General features: G+C 51.9%; 1 protein-coding gene across 2 annotated transcripts in view; it reads left to right on the forward strand.

The window, feature by feature from the left end:
* The first annotated feature begins 189 nt into the window (after nucleotides 1–189).
* The window catches only part of ADGRA2 (adhesion G protein-coupled receptor A2), a 38,223-nt gene continuing 12,067 nt past the window's right edge, over nucleotides 190–26,345 (forward strand). Inside the window, exons 1-7 of one of the 2 annotated variants that reach the window (XM_081269071.1) lie at nucleotides 190–903; nucleotides 12,466–12,537; nucleotides 23,802–23,873; nucleotides 24,136–24,207; nucleotides 24,374–24,445; nucleotides 24,710–24,873; nucleotides 25,333–25,546. In XM_081269071.1, coding sequence (XP_081125197.1) covers nucleotides 641–903; nucleotides 12,466–12,537; nucleotides 23,802–23,873; nucleotides 24,136–24,207; nucleotides 24,374–24,445; nucleotides 24,710–24,873; nucleotides 25,333–25,546 — 929 coding nt within the window. In that variant the 5' untranslated portion in view covers nucleotides 190–640. The remainder of the gene's footprint in view (nucleotides 904–12,465; nucleotides 12,538–23,801; nucleotides 23,874–24,135; nucleotides 24,208–24,373; nucleotides 24,446–24,709; nucleotides 24,874–25,332; nucleotides 25,547–26,345) is intronic. The other variant, XM_081269072.1, reaches the window with a different exon arrangement.

Consider the following 26,345-nt stretch of genomic DNA (forward strand, 5'->3'; position numbering starts at 1 on the left):
AAGTCTGAGACGAGTTGGAGAGAGGAAAGGTTCTAGCCCGGGGGAACGAGTGGGGAGGCAGAGGAGTCTTGGTTCAGGGCGGGCACTGGGAACACATGGGGGTCTCAAGCCAGCTCTTCAGCTCACACTGCAAAGAGGGCAGCTGCCTGGCTGAGCATCTGGAGGCGCTAGGGCCTCGCGGAGTGCCGAAGCGGGAGGGGAGAGCGCGGGGGCTGGAGGCGGCGGGAGCAGCACGGCGCCGAGCTGCCTCCATCCATGGCACGGAGTAGCGGCGGCAGCGGCGGCGGCAGGATCCCGGCGCGATCCGCTAAGTCCCAGCCCAACGCTGAGCGAGTGGGAGACGCGCAGCGGCCGGGCTTTCACCGGCCCAGGAGCACTGCACTGAAACTCGGGCCGCGCCGCCGGGGGCTGCCCGAGCTGCGCTGACAGCCGCGCCCGCGTCCTCCCCGGCGGGGCGCTCGCCGGACATGCCCCCGGGGCGCGGCGGCGGGGACCCCAGGGCTTGCCTCCGCCCAGGGCCCCCCGCCCCGCCCTCGGGCGCCCTGGGCCCCCGCTGAGCACGCCTCCCGCACCGCCGGGTCCCTCCCGCCGGCTTGCAGCTTGGCCCCAGCGCTGTGGGTCCCCGCGGGGCGATGGGTTGATGGGCGCCAGGGGACGCAGGATGCGGGGAGCGCCCGCGCGCCTCCTGCTGCCGCTGCTGCCGTGGCTGCTGCTCCTGGCGCCCGAGACTCAGGGCGCGCCCGGCTGCCCGGTCCCCATCCGCAGCTGCAAGTGCTCGGGGGAGCGGCCCAAGGGACTGAGCGGCGGCACCCCAAACCCGGCACGCAGGAGGGTAGTGTGCGGCGGCGGGGACCTTCCAGAGCCTCCGGAGCCTGGCCTGCTGCCAAACGGCACCGTTACCCTGTGAGTACCCTACACCACTGGCACGAGCCGGGACGAGAGGACAAATGCAGGCCAGACGGGAGGAGGAGAAAGGGGGCCATTCCGCCACTTCAGAGACTCCAGGACAGGCCTATGTCCAAGCGCTGAGCGGGAAGCTTGGAAAAGTAGGGGGAAAGTTGGAACTTTGGGGCCGCGGAGGGAGGAAGGGGCTTGTGCGGTCAGGTATGCCCCAGAGAGAGGCACCCACCGCAGGTCACCTGCACAGGTGAAGTGGAATGCACGCTGGCAGGACGTCCCTGCCCCTTGTTTCCAGCCTAGGCTAGTGTTAGGGACTTTAGGGACCTGAAGAGGGTGGGGGCCGAGAAAGCTTAGGAAAGATGCCGCCCGCGGCCCAGTAGGTCCTTAAGATCGCAGCCCGTCTGGGGCGGTACTGCAGGAGTCTCCCGGGCTTTGGGGCGGTACTGCTTTCTCAAACTGAGGGTACTTGATCCGCTCCCCGGGCCTTCCAGCCCCGCTTCCAGCCCTTTTGCAGGCGGGAGAATACACTCAGAAAATCCGTTCTTGGAATGCGGGCGCTCTGGTCTGAATGAGACCCGGGCGTCCCAATTCCTCTTGGGTCCCTTTCCCATTGAGTGCATATGTGTCGTGAGATTGTGCAGGGTCCTGAGCGCCTGCCTGTTCTTTCCCTTCCCTGGAAATAAATGGAGATTTGGCTGTTTCTGATTGACTTTGCGCAAGGATTACGAAAAAAGAAGAGGGGAGGCGCATGCCTCCCAGACTCCTGCGATTCCCATCTCATCCAGGGACTCTTGCTTTAACGGCTACAAGCGCCGCTGCTCCACAATGTAAGCCCAAGCCTCCTCCGTGGGATCTTAAGTCCCGGCAACCGCAGGAGTATTTGCTACCCCTTCCCATCTTTGCGATTTCCTGCGCTGACCACGTGCTCATACCTCCACGCAGGCCGTGGAGTTGAGGATTGGTCCGAGGTGCGGTCCCTTGCTTTCCCGTCCCGATCTAGCCTAAAAGCCGCTTCCCCTTTCCTGTCCTCCTGACCCCAGTGGCGACCGTTTCTCCACCACCCCTTGCTCGGGAGTTGGGGCTGGCTCTGTCTATTCGATTGTGTCCAGAACAATACAGTAACGCCTCTGGTTGGGTGAGTTCAGAGGCTGTCCGCTTCCTGACAGGACACAACTGGTCAGCCTGTGACGTTGGCCGCCTGGCCTGAGTTTTCCCCAGCTGGGGTGTGTGCATGCGTGTATGCCTTGGGGTGGAGGCAGTGTGTCTGTCCAATCCCAACTCAGGGATATGGCAATGCCAGAAAGGCACTAGTTGCTATTTCCCAAACCCGGCACGCAAGAGGGTGGTGTGCGGCCGTATTTAAGGGTCCGCAGGCCTGGGCATTCACCGGCCCCCTCAGTTCTGGAGGAGAATTGCTTGCTGTGTGGAATAGTTGGGCTGGTCTCAGAGTGAGGCGGAGCTGCACAATGATAATCAGTTCTGAGATTGAGATGGGGGCTGTGCACTAGCTCCTGTGGCTGAATGCACTCACAGATGTGGACCTTGTCTCTGGATGCCTGTTGGTGGGGATTAGGGAATCCTAACGCAGCCAAAGCAGAAAGAAAGTGGGGGGAGGTCCAAAGGTGGTTTTGCAGTACATCTTAGAATGATTTGGCAAGTAATGCTTTCCAGCCATGGCTAATTCCCATTGACGCCACTCCAAGGAGAGAGTGGGGCAAACTTTGGTGAGAATATATTGTGACAGAGTGACAGCAGATACGACTCCTAGCATACCTTCCCATCTCCAACCCTCCCCAGAGGAAGGTTCCCCTCTTTCCTCCTAGGACACTGACCTGGCTGGTTGAAGACACTTTTCAAAGCAACAGGGCCTACAAACCTGACTTCACATCCCCACAGGGACAAGGTGGGCAAGGAAATTCCTTGAGAGCCCAATAACCCATCAGCCTGGGTGGGACTGAAACCCCAGCCAGACACATAATCCTGATCCTGGTGGTGCCCTCCTTCCCCCAGCTGGCTTCTCAAGGGAAAAGGGGGGAAAAAGTTCTTCTTCAGCAGAAGTAGGACAAGGATTTTTTCTCTCCTTCTTTTTTCTTTTTCTTAAATTTTTGCTGTACTGGAATTGAACTCAGGGGTGCTCTACCACTGAGCCACATCCCCTGCACCACACCACACCCCGCCCTTTTTAAACTCAGGGGCACTCAACCACTGGGCCACATCCCCAGCCCTATTTTGTATTTTATTTAGAGACAGGGTCTCAAGGAGTTGCTTAGTGCCCCTCTTCTGCTGAGGCTGACTTTGAACTAGAGTTCCTCCTGTCTCAGCCTCCTGAGCCACTGGGATTACAGGTGTGCAGCCCTGTGCCAGGTACCAGGATGCAGGCCCTATAGAAGTGAAGGGCTGGGAAGGGGTTGCCACTTCTGCCTGGCAGTAAAGCAAAAGACCAAAAAAAAAAAAAAAAAAAAAACCAGCAACAAAAATCATGGGAGACTCCATCATACTGCCACACCCTCCCAAACTCCTCTAATCTAATTTATTTTCCACACAAAATTTCCCTTTTGCCTTTTAGCTTGTCACCTGGTACAAACAAAAGACATGAGCCAATTGTTTTTGCATTGTGCAGTGTCCTCCCTCCCTAACATCCCCTGCATTCCAACTTAGGACCCTTTCCTTTCCTCCAGAATCGGCCTGCAGGTAGGTCCCAGTCACAAGAGTCCTCAGGGACCTCAGGATTCCATCTTGGGAACCCTGACAGACACTTAGTGTTGGGACTCAAAGTGCCAGAGAAGGTCCCGTCTGCAAGGGGGCTGGCTCCCTTCTCAGATCAGAGAGAGACTGAGGAGTGAACACTCCTGTTTACCTCATGGGAAACCCTTCCTCCACCCTGTTATCTCTGCTTCTGCCTTCTGTTTTTGTAGACTCCATGCCCCCTCTCCCCAACCCTTTGCTTTTTTTTTTTTTTTTTCTTTCTTTCATGGACTTTCATTTGCAGTTTTCCAGGAAAGTGGAGCTTTTGGCTTCCTTCCTGATCCATCTGTCCCACCCCACCCCCAGTCTCACAGCTCAGTCTGCAGGGCAGCTGTGGGCACAAATGCTCTTGTCCAGAGCAGGAGCCTTCAAGGGCCCCTCCGGAGAGAGATGTTCCAGGGAGAACCTGGCTGTGGATAGGAGCCCACTGTGAGCCTCCCCTGACTCCTGGGCAGCAACTGAGGGCCTGCCCACTGGTTCTCGGCTCTGGAAATTAGGGGGAGGAGGAGAGGGGTCTGAGAATAAGGGATTCCAGGAAAGGACTGATAATAGATAACTCCAGAAGGAAATCTCCTATGCGGACCTCCCAGGGCATCTGAGCAGCCCCTCAGAAGACGCCAGCCAGTGTCATAAATTCCTACACTGTCTATACTGAAAAGGGTCTTTGAGATAAGCAAGTCCAGCCCCCACATCTTACAGCTTAGCACACTGAGGCTGGAGAGGGACAGGGCCTGAATAATGGTCTCACAGCTTGCTGGAGTCGGCATCTGACCTAACCAAACCAGTTGGGCTCTCCTAGCTTCCCTGTCAGATGAGGGCCTTGCTCTTCACTTACCTGGACCTGGGACACAAACACTGCTTTAAAATCCCAGATTTTTTCCAGGAGGACCAAAGACCTTTCAACCTGAGACCATTCCAGACTGGTGAGAAGGAGGCAGGCGTGCACAGGGCAGTTCATATTCCCTCAACCTGCTTAGCCTCCCATTGCAGGGGGTTTGCCCGCCCTGGGGAGAAGGGGCAATCTGCCTCAGACGTGCCAGGGGTGGCTGTGTGTTTTTGCTGGGAGTTCGGTGGTCTTGGTGGGGAAGGATGGGAGACGGGTAAGGAGGCCACTTCATGGCCCTTGTGCAGTGCTCCCACCTCGGGGAGGTGGCTCTTGAGCAGTTCTGTCCTTCTGGACCTCCAGTTCTGGACTGGGACACAGTCACTGCAGCCACCAGGGTCCAGTTAGGGGAATTGGGGGCAAAGTGTGCCAACTGTCATGCACACAGCCCAGGGGCAGGGGAAAGATGCTGGCTGGAGGGGCGGACCCAGCCATGTTCCCCCACCCCCTTCTCTTCCACCCTCTTTCCCCCATATGGTTCTCATAAGGTCTGGGCTCAGAGACAGCAGCCAGAGGAAGTGGCTGTGTACAGAGAGCTTTTGTGAGAGAGAGGAGGGGGAGGGGGAGAGAGGGAAGAGAAAGAAAAGGGGGAAGAGACTGGAGACAGAGAAGAGAGGGGAGGCTGGGAGACTCCATCATACTGCCTTACCCTCTTGGGGTGCAGGGTTACAGTTCAAGCACCCCAGGTGGGCTCTTAGAGCCCCCTACCCCTTGCCTGTCTGAAGTGAGGGACCCAGAAGGATTCAAAGTATCTCCAGAATCTTCCCATCTATATGCTTGAGGGGCTAGAGGTACCAGCCCAGGTTCTAGGAGTTCTGTCATCTCCTCCTGTGGGGCCTTGGGAACCCCTCCCCTTAGGGCTCCCTCTGCTGTTAGGTTCTGTGATCCCGTCTCAGAGCACTGGGCAGAGAACAGAGCCCTCTGGGGTTTGCAGGTCCAGTCCTTATTGTAGCAGAGAGATTGGAGAGGCCATCATGCTGCATTCCAGAGATGGCACGTATAATTCAGCTCCCAAAGGGTCCAGGACCCAGAATGGGTTATTTAGGACTGAAACATTCAGAATATGCGCAAGAACCCAGCCACTCCTCTCAGTCCCAAGGAAGTCCCTTCCAGCTGGCTACTGTGGATCGCCCCTCAGTGACTGGGGAGGGGGAGTGGCAACTCTTAGCCCTGGGGTGAGTCTGAGAATATTCCCCCAAGGCATGGGCAAACCAGTGTAATTTGAACCTAACCATAGATTGACCCTTAAATTGGGGGTCATGTTTTTAAAGAGAGAGAGTGTTTCTAAGTTTATCCCACATGGGAGTCATTGGGATAAGAACTTTTTCTGTAGGAGAAAAAGTTCCAGCTACTTGTGAATGGATCCAGGTCCTTCCACTCAGTGGTGGGTTGGCTGCTCTCTTCACCAAAGCCCAGAGAGGGGAAGAAAGTTCCTTAATGCCACACAGCCTGCTGCAGTACCCCTAACTCTTCTATCAACCCTGAGGTACAGGCTGCCCAGGGAGGGAAGGGGAAAGGAGAGGAGCAGAGGGAAATGGCCCTGGACTGAGGGACCAGAAGGAAACTCTGGTGACCGCTAGGAAGGGCCGCTGAGAGGGGCTGTTTATTTTCCTTCCCCCAGCCCAGCCGCTGTGTTCTATTTAGAGCTCAGACACTGACAGGACGAAGCTGCCTCCTCCCCTTCCTCCCTCCTAGGGGTGGGGGGGGGCATCCTTCCCAAACTCCAGAACATTCCTTTGCTTTTAGGACTGGGCTATGGAGAGGGGAGGGCCAGGAGGGAAGAAAGTAGACAGACTGAAGTGAGCTAACCGGGCAGCCTCCCAGGACCCACTCCCCCAGCCTTAGCTCTCATATTCCTCTGGGAGCCAGGGAGGGCCCAGATGGGGGATCAAGGGGGTGTGCAAGATGGATGGGGCCAGGTGAGGGGCAGGGGAACCCATCTGTCACCGAGGAGCCGGCAAGGGGGGTGGAGAGGGAGAGTGTGGCCAGAGGAGGGAGTTCCAGCCTGCACCAAGGGGCCAGACATCTTCCAGCTGGAAAGGGAGGGAAGGTCTAAGAGCCCCCTCCTCCCACTCCCTCCCCTCCCCCTGCCAGGGCTCCTGGTCTTGCTGGGAATTGTGTGGGGAGGGAGAAATGCTAGGACTTAGGACTTCAGGAGACTCAGTCCAGGATGAGAAGGCTATCAAAGATGTGGGGGTGGGGGTGGGAGGTCCTACAGTCCAGACCCTTCTTTACTGAACAGGAAATCCACAGAGAGGGGGCTGACCTGTCCCAAGCCCTGTAGTCCGAGTCAGACATCCGCATCTAGAGCTCAGGGCTCCTGACTGAGAAGTCACCGCTGCAGGTGGAAATAAAGAAGCCACACCAAAAAAAAAAAAAAAAAAAAAAAAAAAAAGACTCACGACAGGGACTGGGGCACTCTGAAGCTTCTCAGGTCTGGGGTGGCTTTCCATCCTGACCCCCAAAGGTCCTTCTGCAGCAGGCAGCAGGGGCCCAGAGGCTCATAGCACTGGAGTTTCAAAGGGTTCAAAAAATAGCATTGGCCCTTTCTTTACTTGAGTCAGGTTGCTGAAACAGAAAAAGTTAGCAGACAAGGAGATCAAGATGTTGTAGTACTGATAAAAGCTAGGTTGCAAGACCTGGCTGAGAGGTTTAGCAGCAGTGGGTTTAGTCAGATTTTACCACACCTGCCCTGGAAGGAGCAGAGCCCACAACACACGGCTCTACAGGCAGGCGATCCAGCTCCACACTGACCGATCAGAGACTTTGTCCCTGGGGACAGAGCAGAGCGGATACACTAATTTCCTCCATGAGGATTACATGAGTCAGGGAAAAGGGGATCCCCCCAATAATGACCTAACAAGTACAAGTGACTTAGGGGGACCACTGTACAAAATTACTGCACAGAGCATTTAAATCAGACTGACCCCGGGATTGTGAGACCTGTGGTCTCTCTACATTGTATATCCAGGTGATTTATCCCCCTCTCCTAAAGGGACTTGGACAACCCCAAACAAATGTGACCCTTAAGGGAGCAGCATCACAAAGGGCTGGACCACCCAGCCAGGCTAGCATGGAAAAGGACGGATGCTCTCTTCTTGGAATGGGGGATGCATAGCTAGGCAGGGACTGAAGGTAGAAAGAAACTGTCCCCTGACTCAGGAGAACCTGGAACCCCTTCCCTCCACTCACTCAGCCAGTGCCTACTGTGTGTTCCAGCCTCTGCCAGGAGGTGAGAAACCTGCTCCCTGCCCTAATGAGCCCTACAGACACAGTAGGACCAAGATATAAGCTCACAAAACTGTGCAGGATCAGGGTTCCACATAGAATTTCTAGGCAGGAAAGGTTAAGGATCTGATTTATACATAGGTATAAAAAAACTGATAACAGAATGATCCTTTCAGGTGTATTTATGTCTATATCTGTATGGCTATATCTATATCTACTCATGTGTGTGTGGTACTGGTGATTGAAGCCATGGGTGCTCTATGACTGAGCTACATCCTCAGCCCTTTCTGTTTCTTATTTTGAGACAGGGGCATGCCAGTGGCTGAGGCTGGTCTTGAACTTACAAACCTGCCTCAGCCTTCTGAGTAGCTGGAATTACAGGGGTGTGCCACCATGCCCAACCAGGTCCATTTATATTTTAAAAGAAGCCTACTGTCTTCACTCACTCAAAAGTTTGGCTCCTCAGTGCTTGAATTTTAGGCCATGTGTGGAGGAATTATTTAAGATGGGTTGGGAGTTACTACTGAACTACGGCAAATAGACACACACACACATACACACACACACACACACAGAGAGAGTGAGAGAGAGATTGATGCAAATGTGTTCCACCCTCTTGGACACCTCTCCCTCCACCTAGGGAGGTTTGAGTTATGAATGAATGAAAGCTTTGGTGTGGATGGTTACAACAAACTGTATTCCTTATTCTCTAACAAGAGTGCTAGGACACCCCCCCTTGAAGGCACACTCATCACCTTCCACAAACACCTATAGCACTTTTTCTTATGTTTACTCCTCCAGATACCATCTCAAAGCTCAAGGTCAATCCTTCCCATCTAAGCCCCAGTTCCTTGGATCTACCTCCTCCCACCAAGATGGGGTAAAGGTGCCCTTGTAGAGAGGGTAGATAAGAGTAAAGGACATAAGACCTTCCGAAGAAGCTAGGCTTGAGATAAGGAGACAAGCAGGAGTCACTGTAAGACTATTTTTCCTCTTGACCTTATCCTTGACTTTGGGCCCTACCTAGATTGCCTAACTTCTAGGCTAAGTTCAGGGGCATTCTCAGAGCTGGAGAGGAAGCCCCTACCTGGGTTCTTCTATTACCTGTAGGTATAATAGAAGTTTGGGGCCAGTAGTTTGTTTGGGGCCAACTGGATAGGCTTCTAAGCAAGGCAGAGATGTTAGGGAAGTGCAGGAGTAAGCAAGGCAACTTGCATGTCCTCTCAGACACTTATGTGGCTTGTAGTCAGGCTCAATAGACATGATGGGCAACCTCAAAGGGAAGGGAAACCACAGAAGGGCAGTCTTTAGCTTGAGGGTGTGTGTTGAAGCCGGGCCTTCTGGCATTCCCTTTGGAGATCCCGACACTTACATTTTAGAAGGAATGATTATTTTGTAGGTCTTTTTGATATCAGCAAGTAGACCAGCACCACCACCCCTCACTGCTCATCTCTCTAAACACCACCAAGCCTCCGGCTGGAGGTGGGTGAGCCTTCCCAGGCTTCAGGAACCTCGCGATGGTCTGGACCCTCTGTGGCTCTAGAGTCAAACTCCTGAGTGTACATCCCCAGATCCAGAGACGTGGTTGTTTCATCTGGTTGGTTTGGGGAGGGGGACTGACATGCACGACTCTTCCTGCACATGTGAGAAACGATTATTGCAGGCGCGTGCTGGCTCCATGCCCCACAGAGCATGCCCACGTGACTCCTGGAGGGTCACCTTTGATGTCGGGTGGTATCTGGTGAGTTCCTGCGGCTGCCCAGAGGCCACAGGGCTTCTCTGTAGACGCCAGCCACTCGCTCCTTTGGCCTCCAGTCTCATTAGTGGTAACTCCGCTTCTCTTCCCTAAAATAGGACCCCAGCCGGCAGACCGTTCAGGAATGGACTTGGTGTGCCCCCTCTGTTTGGCCAGGTTTCAAACTCTGGAGTAGAGAACAGGGGACTCCAGGGACTAACCCTCCTTCCCATGGAAAACTTGCTTGAGGTTGGGGGTAGAAGGAGGAGGGAGGGTGTGGGGCGGAGGGGGGGCAGGAGAAACTGGAGATGCCTGGCTGGGAGAGCCAGGACTCTGTGGGGCCTGCAGGGTTAGTGCGGTTGGAAGGGGACCCGCCAGGCTGGCTCCCTCTGAGGCAGTAAGGCAAGAGGATGGTGCAGGCTGAGGAGGTATTTGTGTGAGGAAATTAAAGAGGATCCATGTTGACGCTGTTTCTGGGACAGCTGGATGGAACTGTGGGACCTAAGCTCTCTCCTTGCTTTCCCAATTGTGTGACCACCCTGTCTGTCTTCTTCCCATGAGACAGCCTAGAGCGGTGGGAACATTTTGCTTCCCACTGGATGAAGCTGGGTGGCATGTGTCCATCTACCCCTCTAATAGCCCTCTAACTGCCAATTTCCCATCTGCCCATAAAATTCCCAGACCCAGGGGCTTGGGGTGTAGCTCAGTGTAGAGCACCTGCCTAGCTTGTTCCAGGCCCTGGATTCCACCCCTAGCACCACTAAAAAATAAAATCCTCAGACCCATGCACTTGAGAACTTAACCCACAAACACAGAGGTGGCCACTCTCTGGATAAGCCATGTTTAAAATAAATTTTCTCAAACTGCTCCAGGTGGTAAAGACCAAACGATCCAATTCTGGGTATTTGGGGACTGGCATCATGTAGCCATCTGCCTGCAGCCTGTCCAGGAGCTAGCATGCAGATAGACAGGGGCCCACTGGGGAGAAGGATGAAATACTCTTTGCCTCTCTTTATGAGTGGGTCAGAGGGTGGGGTTCAGGGCTATGTCCCTGCAGCAAGAAAAAAATTGCATTTCAAGACTTTCAGAGCTAGATCTGGTCTCTAAATTTTTGTTCTGCCCCCATCCCACCCCACAAAGGCACATGGGCACTTGTGATATGAGTGATCTAAGTTGAGATGTGCTGGAGAAGAATACATCCCAGATTACAAAGACTACATACACACAAAAGGGAAAATATTAATAATTTTGTATATTGATTATATATCAAAATATAATATTTTGGATAAATTGGATTAAATAAATATTTATTAAAGTTAATTTTTAAAAAAATTTAGCATTTTTTTTTAGTTGTAGTTGAACACAATACCTTTATTTTATTTATTTATTTTTATGCAGTGCTGAGGATTGAACCCAGGGCCTTGCCAGTGCTAGGTGAGCGTTCTACCACTGAGCTACAACCCCAGTCCCTAAGGTTAATTTTTAACCTTTAAAAAATATGACTACAAGAAAATTTAAAATTACATCTACAGCCCACATTGTATTTCTATGGGCCAGCTCTGATTTAAAGGATTTGATCTGAAAGAAGTTAGGACTAATAGCTGAAGGGTCTGAAGAATGCAGGGAGTCCCCACCCCTAAAACCACCTCTGGACTACTCTGAAACCAGAGTCCCAGGTTTTAATCTTGGGGACTTGGAAGTGGGAGAATATTTTTTAGTATTGTTTTTGATTCAATAATCTTTCCAAAAAAAAAAAAATCTTCCATTAAAAACTCTTGCCAGACACAGTGGGACACTCCTGTCATTCCAGTGACTCCGAGGCTGAGGCAGGCAGATTGCAACTTTGAGGGCAGCCTCAGCGACTTAGTAAGACCCTGCCTCAAAATAAAAAATAAAAAGGGCTGGGGATGTAGCTCAGTGGTGGAGCACTCCTAGGTTAAATTCCCAGGACCACCCACAATAAATAAATAAACAAACAAGAGCAGCCAGAAGTCTGGAGTCCCCTCACTGCCTTCTTGGTATATTCATCCACCCACTTTCAGGAAACTGGGCGAATCTCTTTGACAGCTCCGCTTTGCCTGGTCCCTCTCCTCTTCCTTACTATCTCTCTAGGCTGCCCACTCAAGAGAGGGACTGAACCTCAGGACTTCAGATCATTTCTCCCTCAGTAAGAGCATAGGAAAGAAGGGAAACCCTTTTGCTGCAGTCCAGGGCAGGCGTGTTAGGGCTGAGAGGCTCATTAAAGCTTTCTAATAAGCAATTAAGTGGAGGGATGAGCCCTTTGGCTGGTCTGGCCCACCCTCCTCCTGGCAGGGAGTCTGGCAGAGAAAGACTGAGTGGGTGGGCGGAGATGAGACTGGGGGGGGGGTGTCTATTTCCTCCTCCCTTAAATAAAACTGAATAAACAAACAACTCAGAGGGGGCAGTGGCAAAGGCTGAGGCCAGGGCTTCTTCCAGACCTAGGGCTCTGTCAGCTGTCTGCCAGGTCTGCAGGCAGACTTGGGGAGCAAGGGTACAGTGCAGCCCAGCCATTGGGCACTCAGGCCCTCTGAATTGGGGGCCTTGAGAGTTCAGAATGGTCATCTATGGACAGGGTCCTCAGCTCTCAGGAGAGTGTGTTAGAGAACCCAAGAAGGGCATCCATCACGTCCAGACCTGCTGGGCTTCTTCCATCTGGAACCAAGTCCTGTCCCAATTGATTCCACTCTGCTCTGGATGTTGCCGAGAAGGGTTAACAGGGGAACTATGGGGTCAAACCTGAGGTTCCAAAGTGGAAAGGGGAATCTGATTTCACACCCACTCAACCTACCTGCACAGAGGGAGTGGAAGGTTCGGTATCTGCCACGCACAACTCTAGGGGTCCCCATTTACACAGAATGCAGCACGGCTCTAACAGCGAGCCCAGGACCCCAAGGCATCTGTACTTTCCAGTGTCTGACACCACGTTCTATCTGTGTTCTCCCTGTCCCTTCAGGCTTTTGAGCAACAACAAGATCACTGGGCTCCGCAATGGATCTTTCTTGGGACTGTACCTGCTGGAGAAGTTGTAAGTGCTGGGCATGGTGGGGCAGGCATAGGGGATGCTGGCGCTGGGTGGAAGAGTCACTCTGGGGAGGATAAGGAATGCTGGTTACTGAATGACCCCAGAACCTGCATGGCCTGGTTCTGCCTAGGACTTGACCACAGAGGACAGAGCAGGGCTGGTTTGGTAGAGCAAGCAGCTCCTTCACCAGCATCAGCCCAGAGAATTCTCACTGGTCTAGGCAGGGATGGGGCTAAGCGAAGCTCATTAACGCTCTTTAATGAGCAATTAGCTGAGAGGACTGAGCCCTTGAGCTGGCCCCCTCCTCCCAGCTGGGGGCCCAGCATGAAAGGGCTGAGGGAGACTTAAAGTGACTGAGGCCTCTTTCCTTCTGAAAAACAAATCAACAAACAAAGCCCCAAGGGGGCAGAGTCCTGGGCTGAGGGTGGGGAAAGTTGATCATTTCTAAGCCTCCTCCCCCAGCCCTGCCTGGGTTAAAAGAGTTTAAAGCTGCATCAGCAACAGTGTCCTTCAGGCTGCCTGTAGGTCCCCAAGAGCCTTCTCCCAGGCCAAGGACCCTCAAGGTCTGGTGGCAGCCAGTAAAGTTACTGGGAAGGCGCTCAAGGCTATGGTAGATTGTGTGCGAAAAGAGTGGGGAATGAAGAAGGCCCAACCCCTAAGCCACAACAAGGTGTTCCTAAGGGCCTGGGTTGGGTGGGGTAAGTCCCTGGTGGGACACCTGGCTCAGCCACTTAACCTGCCAGATGAGAGGCTTATACTAACTGCTCCAGATTCCCTGTTCTGTTATCAGGCTCTGGGATCCTCAGCCTGTACTATGGCTTTGGGTCCTTGTTCCCTTCACAGAAGTGAACTGCACCTCCTGTCTCTCCTGGAGACTGATTTTTGCTTTCTCTCCAACCCACAACCTCCTCTTCCATCTTTCTCCGCTCTTGTGAGACTTCTGAATTCTTCCAACAGGGCAGGGTCCTTGGCCTCCTCTACTACTCTTTTGCCTGAAAACTTTGGGTCCATGCAAAGGGAGATACAAAAGAAGGTGTGAAGGTGCTCATGCTCTGAAAGCGCCAAAGAGACCACAGTCTAGTGGAGACCACAGACAATGCCATAGACATTATTAGCATTAAGTAGTTGGGGTTTCTTTCTGTCAAGTTCAAAGGAGGCACCAGAAAAGGCTGGGGTGTTCAAGCGTAATGGAGATGCAGTTTCTACAGGGCATGAAGTTTAGATCTCTAACATGATGGCTGTCTTGGGAAGTAGCCTCTATCCCACCCAGCTCACAGTGGAAGGGAAAGCTTTGTGCCCAAACTCCCACTCTCCAGGCTAGGAGGGAAGCTGGATGACCTAGCAGATATGGTGGGAGAGAAAAGGGGCCAAGTCCACATTCAGAGCAGAAAATTGCCATCTGGGGCAGGCTGGGGGCCAGAAAGAGTCTTGGGTGGTGATGGTGGGTACATGCACAGTTCTGAACCCAGGTCCCTCTGACCAGCTGCTCTGCAGCCGTATGACATTAACAAGGACAAAGGGCTGCCTCCGAGTTGCTATATCAAGCTTCACTGGTTGCCAGTAAATTGGGAATGTTTTTAACCTCCCACAAACCCTTAAGCATTTGGGAGCTGGATCCTCCCTTAGGCAGGCTTGGTCTTAGAGGGTCCTTCAGGGTTCTTCTGGAGGAAGTGAACTCTAGCTGCCTGTCCAACCCTTTGCCCAGAGGGCCAGACCTGGCTCAAAATTCCTCTACCTTCTCAGCACCAGTCAGTGAGTGCTGCTTTGAGTCTCAGTGGCCACAATTCTTCCCTTCCCATCCATTCACTAGTCTGTTTCCTACTCCTATCCTTCAATCTGAGCAGGATATCTTTTTTTTTTTTTAATGAAAATGAAAAGATAACCCCTCTCCTTCTCACCCATGCAATGTACTGAATTAGGTTCCTCTCCCCGGCCAGCACCGTAGACCCAGGAGACCACACAGCAGGAGCATTCAAAGCATGGGAAGGGATCAGAAACCTGGGAGGACATCAAGAGACTCCTGAGAGCATCTGTCTCAATGCTGAGCCATGGGAAGTGGGAGGAGTGCGGGCATGAGAAAGGGCAGTCGAGCCGGAATTCCCAACTCAGATCTAAGGTTTAACCTCAAGTTATGAATCCCTTCATTCATTTTACAGATGTTTGAGGAGCCCCCTCTGTGAGCTAGGCTCTGTTCCAGGCATTGGGTGCCTTCCCCCAAGCCACTTACCCTCTCCCGATAGGACCCAGGAAACAGCGAATAAGTGTATCATATCGTAGGACATGCATACAAAGAAAAACAAGGCAGGGTAAGGGGGGATAGAAAGCAAAGGGACAGGGGTGCTGCTCTATGTAGTGAGGACAAGGAAGACTTGCTCTTAAGGTGATCGGGACCTGAAGGGATGGAAGCCAGGAAGCTATCTGGAAGGAAGGATGGAGAGCACAGCCACCTGGTGAAACCCATTGGGTCCTGGTGAGCCTGAGAAACAGAAGGACAAGTTAGGTGCAGTAGCACACATTTGGAGTCCCAGCTACCTGGGAGGCTGAGGCAGGAAGATTACTTGAATCCAGGAGTTTAAGGCCAGCTTGGGCCCATGAGGGGATGGAAATGGAGCTCATTGAAGGAGTACTTGCCTAGCTCGAGCGAGATCCTAGCCTCAATCGCCAGCACTGCAAAAAAAGAGAGAGAGAGAGAAAGAAAGAGAAAGAAGCACAGTGTGAGTGGGCAGACAGCAAGGGAGGAAGTGGTGGCATCAAAGTCAGGGTGATTAGAAATGGGCATGGGCTCCAGGCGTAGCGCCTTAGTTTCCCCACTGTGAAAACACAGGAGCGGGGCAGTGGGTGGGGTGATCTATAAGGAGTATTATTGGTTTAAAATCCCATGACCCTTGGATGTGTGTGATATCCACATTGCTGCTTAGGAGGTTCAGAGCCCAGATGTGGGTGGGGCCAGGCTTTCAGAAGAGGGGCCCTCTGGGCAGGGGGAGTGTTGTACCACTGCAGGGATGAAGGAGCTGAGTCTGCAACCTGGCTGATTGCCTCCTTACTGATTTTTTCTATCTATATATACATATACACATACACACACGCACGCGCATACCTACACATGTGTTTTAAGGAACTGGCTCACATGATCGTGGGGAATAGCAAATCAGGAGTTGCCACAATCTTGAGGCAATATTTCTTTTTTTTTTTTTTTAAGAGAGAGTGAGAGAGGGAGAGATAGAGAATTTTAATATTTATTTTTTAGTTTTCGGCAGACACAACATCTTTGTTTGTATGTGGTGCTGAGGATCGAACCCGGGCCCCATGCATGCCAGGCGAGCGCGCTACCGCTTGAGCCACATCCCCAGCCCCGAGGCAATATTTCTTGTCCAAGAAAGTGCAGTTTTTCCTTTTGAAGCTTTCAACTGATCGTCAACTTCCATTGTCAAAGACAGTCTTTAAGAATAATTACACCTGGCCCAGTGGCGCACTCCCATAATCCCAGTGGCACAGGAGACTGAGGCAGGAGGATCAAAAGTTCAAAGCTTGGGCTGGGGATGTGGCTCAAGCGGTAGCACACTCGCCTGACATGCGTGTGGCCTGGGTTCGATCCTCAGCACCACATACCAACAAAGATGTTGTGTCTGCCGAAAACTAAAAAATAAATATTAACGAAAAATTCTCTCTCTCTCCTCTCAAAAAAAAAAAGTTCAAAGCTAGCCTCAGCAAAAGTGAGGCACTAAGCAACTCAGTGAGACCCTGTCTCTAAATTAAATGCAAAATGGGGCTGGGGATGTGGCTCAGTGGTTGAGTGCCCCCAATCCCCAGTACCCCCCCCCAAAAAAAGAATAATCACTTTTATTTAATTCAACTAATTGTAGGTTCCCACATCTACAAAATACTTTCACAGCAAAATACCTTTACAGATTAGTGGGTTTGGTTTTGTTTATTGTATGTGTATGTGTACTGACCCAACATACTTAACAACCGAGCCACATCTCGCTTTTTAAAATATTTTTTATTTTGAGACAAGGTCTCACAAAGTTGCTTAGGGCCTCACCAAATTGCTGAGGCTGGCTTTGAACCTACAATCCTCCTACCTCGGCCTCCTGAGATGCTGGGATTACAGGCATGCACCACCTTGCCTGGCCTTTTTAAAATTTTTTATTTTGAGACAGTTAAATTGCTGAGGCTGGCCTTGAAATTGTGATCCTCCTGCTTCAGCCTCCTGAGTTGTTGGGATTCTGGGCATGCCTGGCTTTTGTTTTTATGAGATGGCATCTTGCCATGTTGCCCAGGCTGGCCTCAAACTCCTGAGCTCAAGTTGTCCTCCTGCCTCAGCCTCCCAAGTAGCTGGGACTACAGTTGTGTGCCTCACTGGATTCGTGCTTTACTAAACCAGTGAGTACTGTAGCCTGGCCAAGTTGTCACACAAACCGACCCATCACAACCACCATCCCAGAGTGGGGAATGAGGCCCTAAATAACACAGACTCTGTGCCCAGCTCCTGGAGATGCTGAGACAAATGGGGCCTAGGAATTTTTTTTACAGTTTGCAGGCGATTCTCATGCTCATCCGGGGTTGGGAGCCAGTGGACCAGATGACCCCTAGACTGTGGGCCTATTCATCACAAATAAGATGCCACAGCCTGGTGTGTAGTTGGTGCTCAGGAAACACTGATCTCTCTGTCCTATCAGGCTCAGATGTCTAGACTTGGGTAGGGGAGACCATCGCAGCTTAACATACCCCAGTCCACAAGCAGCATGTCTCATGGGAGAGCTGGGATCTAATCTAATAATTAAAATAATAGATTCAAACTGCTCCATGAGGTGTCCACATGGCACAGAGTACCTCAAGCTTTTTTTTTTTCTTTTCTTTTTTTAAACTGGGGATTAAACCCGGGGGGGCATTCCACCACTGAGTTACATCCTAGCCCCCCCCTTTTTTATCCCTAGCCGTTTTTTTAGTTTTTATTTTGAGACAGAGTCTCCCGAAGTTGCCTATGAGGACCTTGAACTTGAAACCTCCTGGCTCTGCCTCCTGAGAGGCTGGGATTACGATACTGTTAGGCCTTAGAGAATGGGTCAGGTGTTCATGTGTGTGTGAGGCAGCACCTTGATGGCCAAGAGTGGGCAGTAGATCTACACAATGTCTATTTTGCAATGCAGGTCCCTGACTGAAGCTGGGGAAGAATGTAGGCAGGTGATGGTGACAATTGTGTGAGCGCATTCCAGAGAGGCTAGGGGTGCAGATGGGTGGACCCACCTCTATTAGCTGGGAAAGATGGAACAGAAAACCTGAAATGGAGCCTATCAGAGGCTGTTAGGGAGGGCGCCGAAGGGCCCAGAGATGCATGAGGCCCTTCCCTGAGCCCTTCTATCTATATCCCACTACCTCATAGTCTGTTTAAGCCTGTGTGATGCCCAGAAAATTTCTGGGGTAGGGAGGCTTGGGAGTGAATCCTACTTCTATTGTTTACTCTCTGGGTGCCTTTCCAAGCCTCAGGTGACTGGCCTGGAAAATGGGACTATGAATGACTCCCTGAAAGTGCCCCAGACAGCCTGAGCGCTCAGTAAATGGCAGTTCCCTGCCTCTCTGAAGAATTCCAAGTTGCACCGTGTTGCCTGGCCACCTGTCCTTTGCAGAGCTGTCCAGACTTTTCCAGCCTTGTGCACTTGTACAAGCAGTTAGGTATGTCAGTGCTCCCCCCACCCCTGGGAGTGCTGGGGAATCCAACCCAGAGCCTCACAAAGGCTAGGCCAGCACACCACTCCACAAATACCCCCCCAGCCAGAAATGTGAGTACTTAAAGTAGGCCGAGACTCATTCCTCTTGTCCCGGATCCTCCACCAAGCACATACAATGGGGGGGAGCAAGCCACCAGAAGACTTTTCAAGGGGTCTGAGGGTGTCCTGGTCACAGTGAGATGCCCCTAGACTATGAATCAAGGAGGCCACATTTCAGAAAGCTGCCAGAAGAGTCCAAGGTAGCTAGGTAGCAATGCTCTAGAGTATGTGGATCTGTGTGGACACAGGCCCCCAGAGGCTGATGCAGAGGCTGGAGGAAAGGGCCTGGTGAGGGAGGCTGGTCAGACCCGGGGATGATTTGTCATTGCCTAATGAGATTAATGAGCCCCGGGGGCTGGTATGCAGCGGGTGCTGGGGCGCTCATTAGAAGCAGATGCTCATGGGAATGAAGGCAAGTGGGGGCGTCGGGTGGAGGGCGGGCACACTCACACGCCAGGTGGTTTCCATTAATCTGTGGGCGGAGCCAAGGGTGAGGCCTGGGGCTCTGTCCCTCCCTCTAGTTCCCATCCCCACCAAACTGGGGAGGAATGCTACACGGAAGCAGGGACACAACTGATGTTCCTGGAGGAAGGTCGACAGGTTCTAGGGCAGCCCTATTGTTTGCTGTGGGAGTCCCAGTGACTGGCACAGTGTAATGCTGAATACACACCTGTTGGTTGACATCAGAGACAAGAGCCCCCGCCCCCCCCCCCCCGCAGATTGGGGGATGGGAGTGAGGCTGGGACCATCCTGTTTCCGTTTCTCCTCTCCCCATCAACCTCTATACCTGCAGGGGTGTTCTGGCTCTCTTCGCAGTAGCCCACACTTTCTAAAGAACCCTGGAAATCTCCTAGGGCCCATGGCAGGCTGCTCTGTGGCCTCCAAACCTATAATTTGGTTTTCAAACCCACAAGCAGGGAGGTCTGTGGGGGCCAGAGGGAGCCAATTTGGTGCTGCCCCATCCTGAGTGAACATGGGTACACACACAAACACACACATACACACACACACCCCATTAACTCACACACTCTTAACAGCTCTAATGGGGTATAATTTATATACCATCAACTTCACCCATTTAAAGTACACAATCCAATGTTTTTTAGTATATTTTACAGAATTGTGTAATCATCCCCATAATCTAATTTTAGAACATTTTCATCATCCACAAAAGAACCCTTGAATCATTAGCCGTCACTCCCCATTCCTTCACCGGCTATTCCCCAGCACTAAGCAACCACTAATCTACTCTCTGTCTCTATAGATTTGCTTATTACAGACATTTCATATAAATGGAATCATATAATATGTCACATTTTTAAAATTGGACTCTTGCACTCAGCATAATACTTTCCAGATTCACCCGTGTTTTAGCAGGTATCAGCACTTCATCCCTCTTTATGGCCTAATAATATGCCATTTGAATAGTCCACTGGCTGTTGACCCATTTATCAGTTGGCTGACATCAGTTGATTGACATTTGAGTGCTTTCTTCTTTGGGGCTATTATGAATAATGCTGCTAGGAACTTTCGTCTACTGGGTTTTTTGTTTATTTTATTTTGTTTTGATAATGCTGGGGGGGTTGAACCCAGGGCCTAGAGCATGTGAGGCCAAGTGATCTGCCACTGAACTATACCCCCAGCTCATCTACTGGTTCTTGTGTGGATATTTGTTCTCTTCTCTTGGATGTATACCTAAGAAACAGAAGTGCTGGGTCATATGGTTACTACAATTGCCAAACCATTTTCTAAAGTGGCTGTTCCATCTCCGCACTCCACAGCCTCATCAATACTTGCTATTTGCCCCCCCCCCCTTTTTTTGCAGTACTGGGATGGGATTGAACCCAGGACTCAAGAATACCAGTATGGGGTTCAACTGAGCTACATCCCCAGCTCTTTTTACTTATTCTTTTTTAATTTTTAAAAAATTCAGACAGGGTCTCACTAAATTGCTGAGGCTGGCCTTAAACTTGTGATCCTTGGCCTCCCTGAATAGCTGGGATTATAGGTGTGCATCACCACATCACAACTGTCTTTTTTTATTATAGTCATTTTAGTGGATGAAGTGGAATCTTATTGTGATTTTGATTTGCAGTTCTCTTACAACTAAGTGATGTTGAGCCTCTTCTCATGTGTTTATGGCCATCTCTATGTCTTATGCTGCCCAGGCTGGCCTGGAACTCCTGGGCTCCAGCAATCCTTCTGCCTCAACCTCGAAAGTATCTGGAACTACAGGCTCACATTACCACATGAGTTCTTTGAAGAAATGTTTTTTAATCATTTGCCCTTTTTCTTTTCAGCTGGGTCACTTGTCTTTTTTTAAATATCTATTGTTTTAGTTGTAGATGGACATAATATCTTTCTTTTATTTATTTATGTGGTGTTGAGGATTGAACCCAGTGCCTCACTCATGCTAGCAAATGCTCTACCACTGAGCCCCAGCCCCAGCCCCGGGTCATTTGTCTTTATTATTGAGTTGTAATCTTTTAAAATCCCAAGAAGTATTATACATGTAACTCTATAATCCCTTTCAGGAGTGATGGTGTCCTTTGAGATTTTCAGGAGATCAAAGTCACAATCCCTTTTGGATAGAAGTTCCTGATCAGATATCTAATTTGCAAACATTTTCTCTCATTCTGTGGTTGGCTTCTACTTTTTTGAAGGTATCGTTTAAGGTATAAACGTTTTTTATTTTTTTTATGCCCAATTTCTCTTCCATTTTATTGCCTGCGCTCATACACTGACGCTGACATGTTCCAGTTCCCAAGCTGCTATTTTCCTAAGAAGGGCAGAGGGTGTTATTGTTCCCAGGAACTCTCCCTTCAAGTCTACCTTAGGGCATTCTCCTCCACAGTGACACAGCTACATGGATGGAGTGTGCCTGGTGTCCAGGGAGGGGGAACATAGACCAGGTAGAGGGGAGGGTAAACTTAACCCATGCTGCATCTTTCCAAGAACAGGGCTCTGAGGAAGCAGCCAAAGCATAAGAGATTCCACATCATAGAAACATCTGTGCGTCCTTGGACTGGCTACTTTATCCTTGTGACCTCACTTAAGAAACGAAGGGATCAGCTTAGACAATTCAGAGCAAGGGTCCTTAACGTGGGTTCCACAGTGTTAGGCATGCTGCATCTTTGGGGTTAGGACTGCAGGGCCTTCATCAGATTTTCCAAAGGATACACTAAACAAGAAATGTTCAGAATAACTCGTCAGTCAGGGCCTTGCAGACCCAAAAAAACCATCCAGATTCTGTGGTCACGTTTCCTTCTGTCCCTCAGGGTACATACAGCCTCAGTGTTGCTGCCCTAACGCTGAGGAACCAGGAGGTATCGTTAGCCATAGGGCCCAGGGGGATGTCAGAACTCAGCCCAGAGAGCAACCCCCAGCTTGTCCCCTCAAGACCAGGAGAGGGGCACTCCAGGGGACTGCCTTGGTCACCCCTGAAGCCACTTCCAGGCAGACGTTGGGCAAGAGGGAAAGAATGCCAACACTTGGTGGAAGCTCCCCTCTCAGAGCGGCCCCACATGGCTCGCTCAGGCTGCAGGAAATCGAGGGCAGGAAGAGGGGCTGGGGCCTGAGGGGCCCCCTTGCTCCCATCTGCAGAGCATCAGTGGGGCAGGCGGGTGGGGGTTCACAGGGGGGCCTGGGGAGGAAATGAGAATAAACACAAGTGAGCAGAGAGGGAAGGGGCGGGAGGGGGGGCTGCGGCCTCAGCCCCTTGGCAGCCCATGAAGGGAAGTGACACAATGAGGAATGTGTTTCCCTCTCCCGTCCTGCATGGGGGTGGGAGGCAGAGCCCTGAGAATCGCCAGACCCCAACAGGGGCCAAGGGGCACGTGCTGCAACAACACCGGAGGGGTGGGTTGTGAGGGTGGGGGCCTGGGCCCTAAAACAGTGGGGGGTGCACAGGCAGTAAGGGTAACACTGCGCCAGGCCAGCGGGGTGCTTACACTGCCTGTGTCACTTCCACTCTGCCTCTGCTCCGCATGCAGCGTCTGATAGGGCCTGTCTCTTGTACCTTCCTCATGGGTGCCCAGCACTGGGGGCACCTTCCTGGAGCTCCAGCTTCCTCTAGGAAGCTGGTCCCTTCCTGTGGCTTTCTCTTTTTTCTTAAGGGGACTCAGGATTATGGAGGGGGCTGAGTCCTTCATGAGAGAGGGAACTGTGATATGAGGTGCCCTGGCCATGTTTGTCTCCCCCCACCACTGGAACTGTGCACAAACAAGCCCCCTAATGGGACAGCACCTCCCTTCCCTGGACACCCATTTCCTCTTGCCCAGCAGGGAACTGGCTCAGTTAACTCCCTCCTGTCCATAATCCAGACAGGTTCTGAGGCTTTCGCAGGCAGAACCAAGACCACCTCCACCCTGCGCCTGTGTCTGGGCTGGAGGGCTGCAGGGCCTTGGATGGCAGGTTGACCTGAGCTCTCTCTCGTAATCTGTGTGTTTCTGTGCCCTTGTGACGTTGAGGTTGCTCCAGGAGTCACCTACTCACTCTCTGCCTCCTAATCTCCTGGGCCCTTGGGTGAGGGTGAGAGGATGTTGGAACATGGGCAGTGATCAGGAAGGCTCTGAAAGTGCTCTGTGGGCCTCAACCTGGTTTGAGTTGGGCAGGAAAGACCTGGTTGGCCCTTGTGCTGGTTGGTGATGACCACTGACCCTTTAGGCATCTCTCTTCCTGGCCGTGCCCAGAGTGGAGAACTGGATCAGGAAGAAAGCCTGTGAGTCAGCATTCAACTTAGTCCTCCCTGGTCCCCCCAAGAGCCCAGAGGCCCACCAGGGCAGAAAACATTTGCTTATCCACCAGCTACCCTCCCCTGTCCCTTGGAGCAATCTATCTGCAAGGATACAATACTTATAAAATACCTCGTGATGGCCAGGCTCAAGAAGATTGTACATTTGTGTAGCAATTTTCAAAAGACTCTAAACACCTATGTTCAAAGACTTACCAAAGCAGCGAGGTCCTCAGGGCAGCTCAGAAATGGAGCGTGTAAGAAGCTGAGGCCTCCTGACTCCCAAGGCAGGGTTCTCTTTACCCTTTGCTTCTACCCAGTTCCTCCTCTGTGGCCCTTCTGAGTCCCTTCCCACCCTGTCTCTTGGCTCCTGCATTGGTTCTAACTTTGTCCCCCAACCCCACTGCCTATAATGGGGGTTGAACCCAGGGCCACCTGCTTGCTAGGCAAATGCTCTACCACTGAGCTACATTCCTGGCTCTTTTCATTTCTTATTTAGAGACAAGATCTCACTACATTGCTGAGGCTGGCCTCAAACTTGCAATCCTCCTGCCTCATTGCCTGAGTAGCTGGCAATGTTTTTCTGACCAGTACTTCATGATGGCAACCAAGGAGGTTGAGGAGACCTATCTGGATCATTAATCCAACTTCCCAATCAGTGATGAGGAGAAGAGATTTAGAAGGAAATCAAGTCCCAAAAGAAAGCCAGTATAAGGTGGTGTCCCAGAGGGGTTGAGGTGTGAGGGCTTTCCCACTGTCTCCCACAGGGACCTAAGGAACAATGTCATCAGCACTGTGCAGCCTGGAGCCTTCCTGGGCCTAGGGGAGCTGAAGCGTTTGTAAGTGGCATGTTCTCTCCGACACATACACACACCTCCCACCGCTCCCCTTTCCCCAGATCCAATGAGCAACCACCCCTCCTACCCACCCCAAACTCTCCCTTCTTCTCTACACCCCCAGCCCCTATTCAGCTGACATTTTAAGCCAGCTGTGGCACTGGGCTCCAGCCCACTCCCCACGCTAGTCCCCCCAGCTGCACACATGCGCAAGCCATCCCATGTGCTGCCACATAGCTGACTTCTTCAGTATGTGTCTCCCTAGAGATCTTTCCAACAACCGGATTGGCTGTCTCACCTCTGAGACCTTCCAAGGTCTTCCCAAGCTTCTCCGACTGTGAGTAAGGGGTGAAGGGTATGAGATGGGAGCTGGATGGAGGGTTGGGGAGGAAGAAGGCAATGCTAGACCCTTACAGGTCCCTACATTCTCTTCTCTCATCCCTCCCCACCTCTGGCCCAGGGAGACCCTAAGATCCCGTCTCACTGTTCCCTGCCCCCTGCAGAAACATATCTGGAAACATATTCTCCAGTCTGCAACCTGGGGTCTTTGATGAGCTGCCAGCCCTTAAGATTGTGTGAGTACCTTTCCTAGCCCAGGACCAGACCCCTGCTCCCTTCCTCTGCTCAGGAGGGAGTCACATAAACATCGTGACCACTGTGGACCGCCTGATAAGTAGGCAGACAGCAGTGCCTGGAACCCTACCAGAATCAGCATGCCCTTGGTAATGGTGGTGGCACACGCATACCCAAGTTTGCCCTCTCCGGCCTTGGTCCCATCCCCACGCCATGAGTCCACATTCCCTCTACTCAGCTCCGTGACTCCTCTATCCACTCTGCAGAGACTTTGGCACAGAGTTCCTGACCTGTGACTGCCACCTCCGCTGGCTGCTGCCCTGGGCCCGGAATCACTCCCTGCAGCTGTCCGACCACACACTCTGTGCCTATCCCAGCGCCTTGCATGCCCAGACCCTGGGCAGCCTCCAAGAGGCTCAGCTCCGCTGTGGTGAGCAAGCCCTCAATCTGCATACCTACAGGGACCCTGTCTGTCCTCACAACCCGGACACAAGCCCTGTCCCTCACATATGGCCCTGATGGCTTGAGGCTTTCTTGGCTCTCTGTATGTCTGTGTGATGAGCAGTGTCCTCTGGGTCTTCCTCTCTCCCTCAGCCCCCCAGGGAGCTGCCCTCCATTTGCTTTTCTAAATGTCCTTTAGGGCTGTTTGCTTATTCCTGTTTTTGTCTGGTCCCAACCTCTTGGATAACATGCCTACTGGGAGCCCTTTTCTTTGCCCAAAACCTGCCTGCTCTTCTCACTTGCTCCAGACTTTCTCTTGACCCTTTTTCTTCCCAGCCCAGGGCGGATACACACCAAGGGGCCCAGCACTGCCCTAGTGGATTCTCACATGCACATGCAGGTTCACACGTGAGCATTCCAGCCTAGCTACCTGGTGTCTCCTCCACAGAGGGGGCCCTGGAGCTGCACACACACCACCTCATCCCATCCCTGCGCCAAGTGGTGTTCCAGGGTGACCGGCTGCCCTTCCAGTGTTCTGCCAGCTACTTGGGCAACGACACCCACATTCGCTGGTACCACAATCGGGCCCCTGTGGAGGGTGATGAGCAGGCAGGCATCCTCCTGGCTGAAAGCCTCATTCATGACTGCACCTTCATCACCAGGTACAGGCCTTGCTGCCCCTTCTCAGCCCACAGCACAGGGTGACAATAGGCATAGTACCCACCATCTGTCCCTAAAGGACCTATGCCCAGTCACCTTCCCATGTGTGTGCATGTGTTTATGGAGAGCTAAGGGTCAGACATAAATCGTCTGCATAGAAGCTAGAAATTTAAAGCCTAGCCAGGCGTGGTGGTGCATGCCTGTCATCTCAGCAGCTTGGGAAGCTGAGGCAGGAGGATCGTGAGTTCAAAACCAGCCTCAGCAAAAACGAGGTGCTAAGCAACTCAGTGAGACACTGTCTCTAAATAAAATACAAAATAGGGCTGTGGCTGTGGCTCAGTGGTCGAGTGCCCCTAAGTTCAATCCCTGGTACTCCCCGCCACCCCCCCCCCCAGAAAAAAGAAATTTAATGCCTAATAGAAAAAAAAAGTGACATTTGACCTTTTTTTTTTTGGGGGGGGGGTTGCTGGTATTAGAACCCAGGGCCTTGTGTGTGCTATGCATATGCTCTACTAGTGAGCCACACCCCCAGCCATTTGACACTTCTTTAGTGATTAACAATGTCTGTGGTGGCTCTCATCTGTATTATCAGGTGTAATCTTTGTGTTAGATCTGTAAGAGTTATGATTATCTCCATAATAAAGATAGGGGAACTGAAACTCAGAAAAACAGTACCGTAAGGCCAATCGAAATCAGAAGAGCATGCACTGCTATCTCTCACTTTATTAAGGAATAAAGAACCTGAAGCTGGTGAACTGGCCAGGGTCATGGAGGGAAGGTGGCGGGCTGGGCCTGAGAGTG

Source organism: Spermophilus citellus (genome assembly GCF_964194105.1).
Source record: "Spermophilus citellus genome assembly, chromosome: 16".
NCBI classification, from domain to species: domain Eukaryota; kingdom Metazoa; phylum Chordata; class Mammalia; order Rodentia; family Sciuridae; genus Spermophilus; species Spermophilus citellus.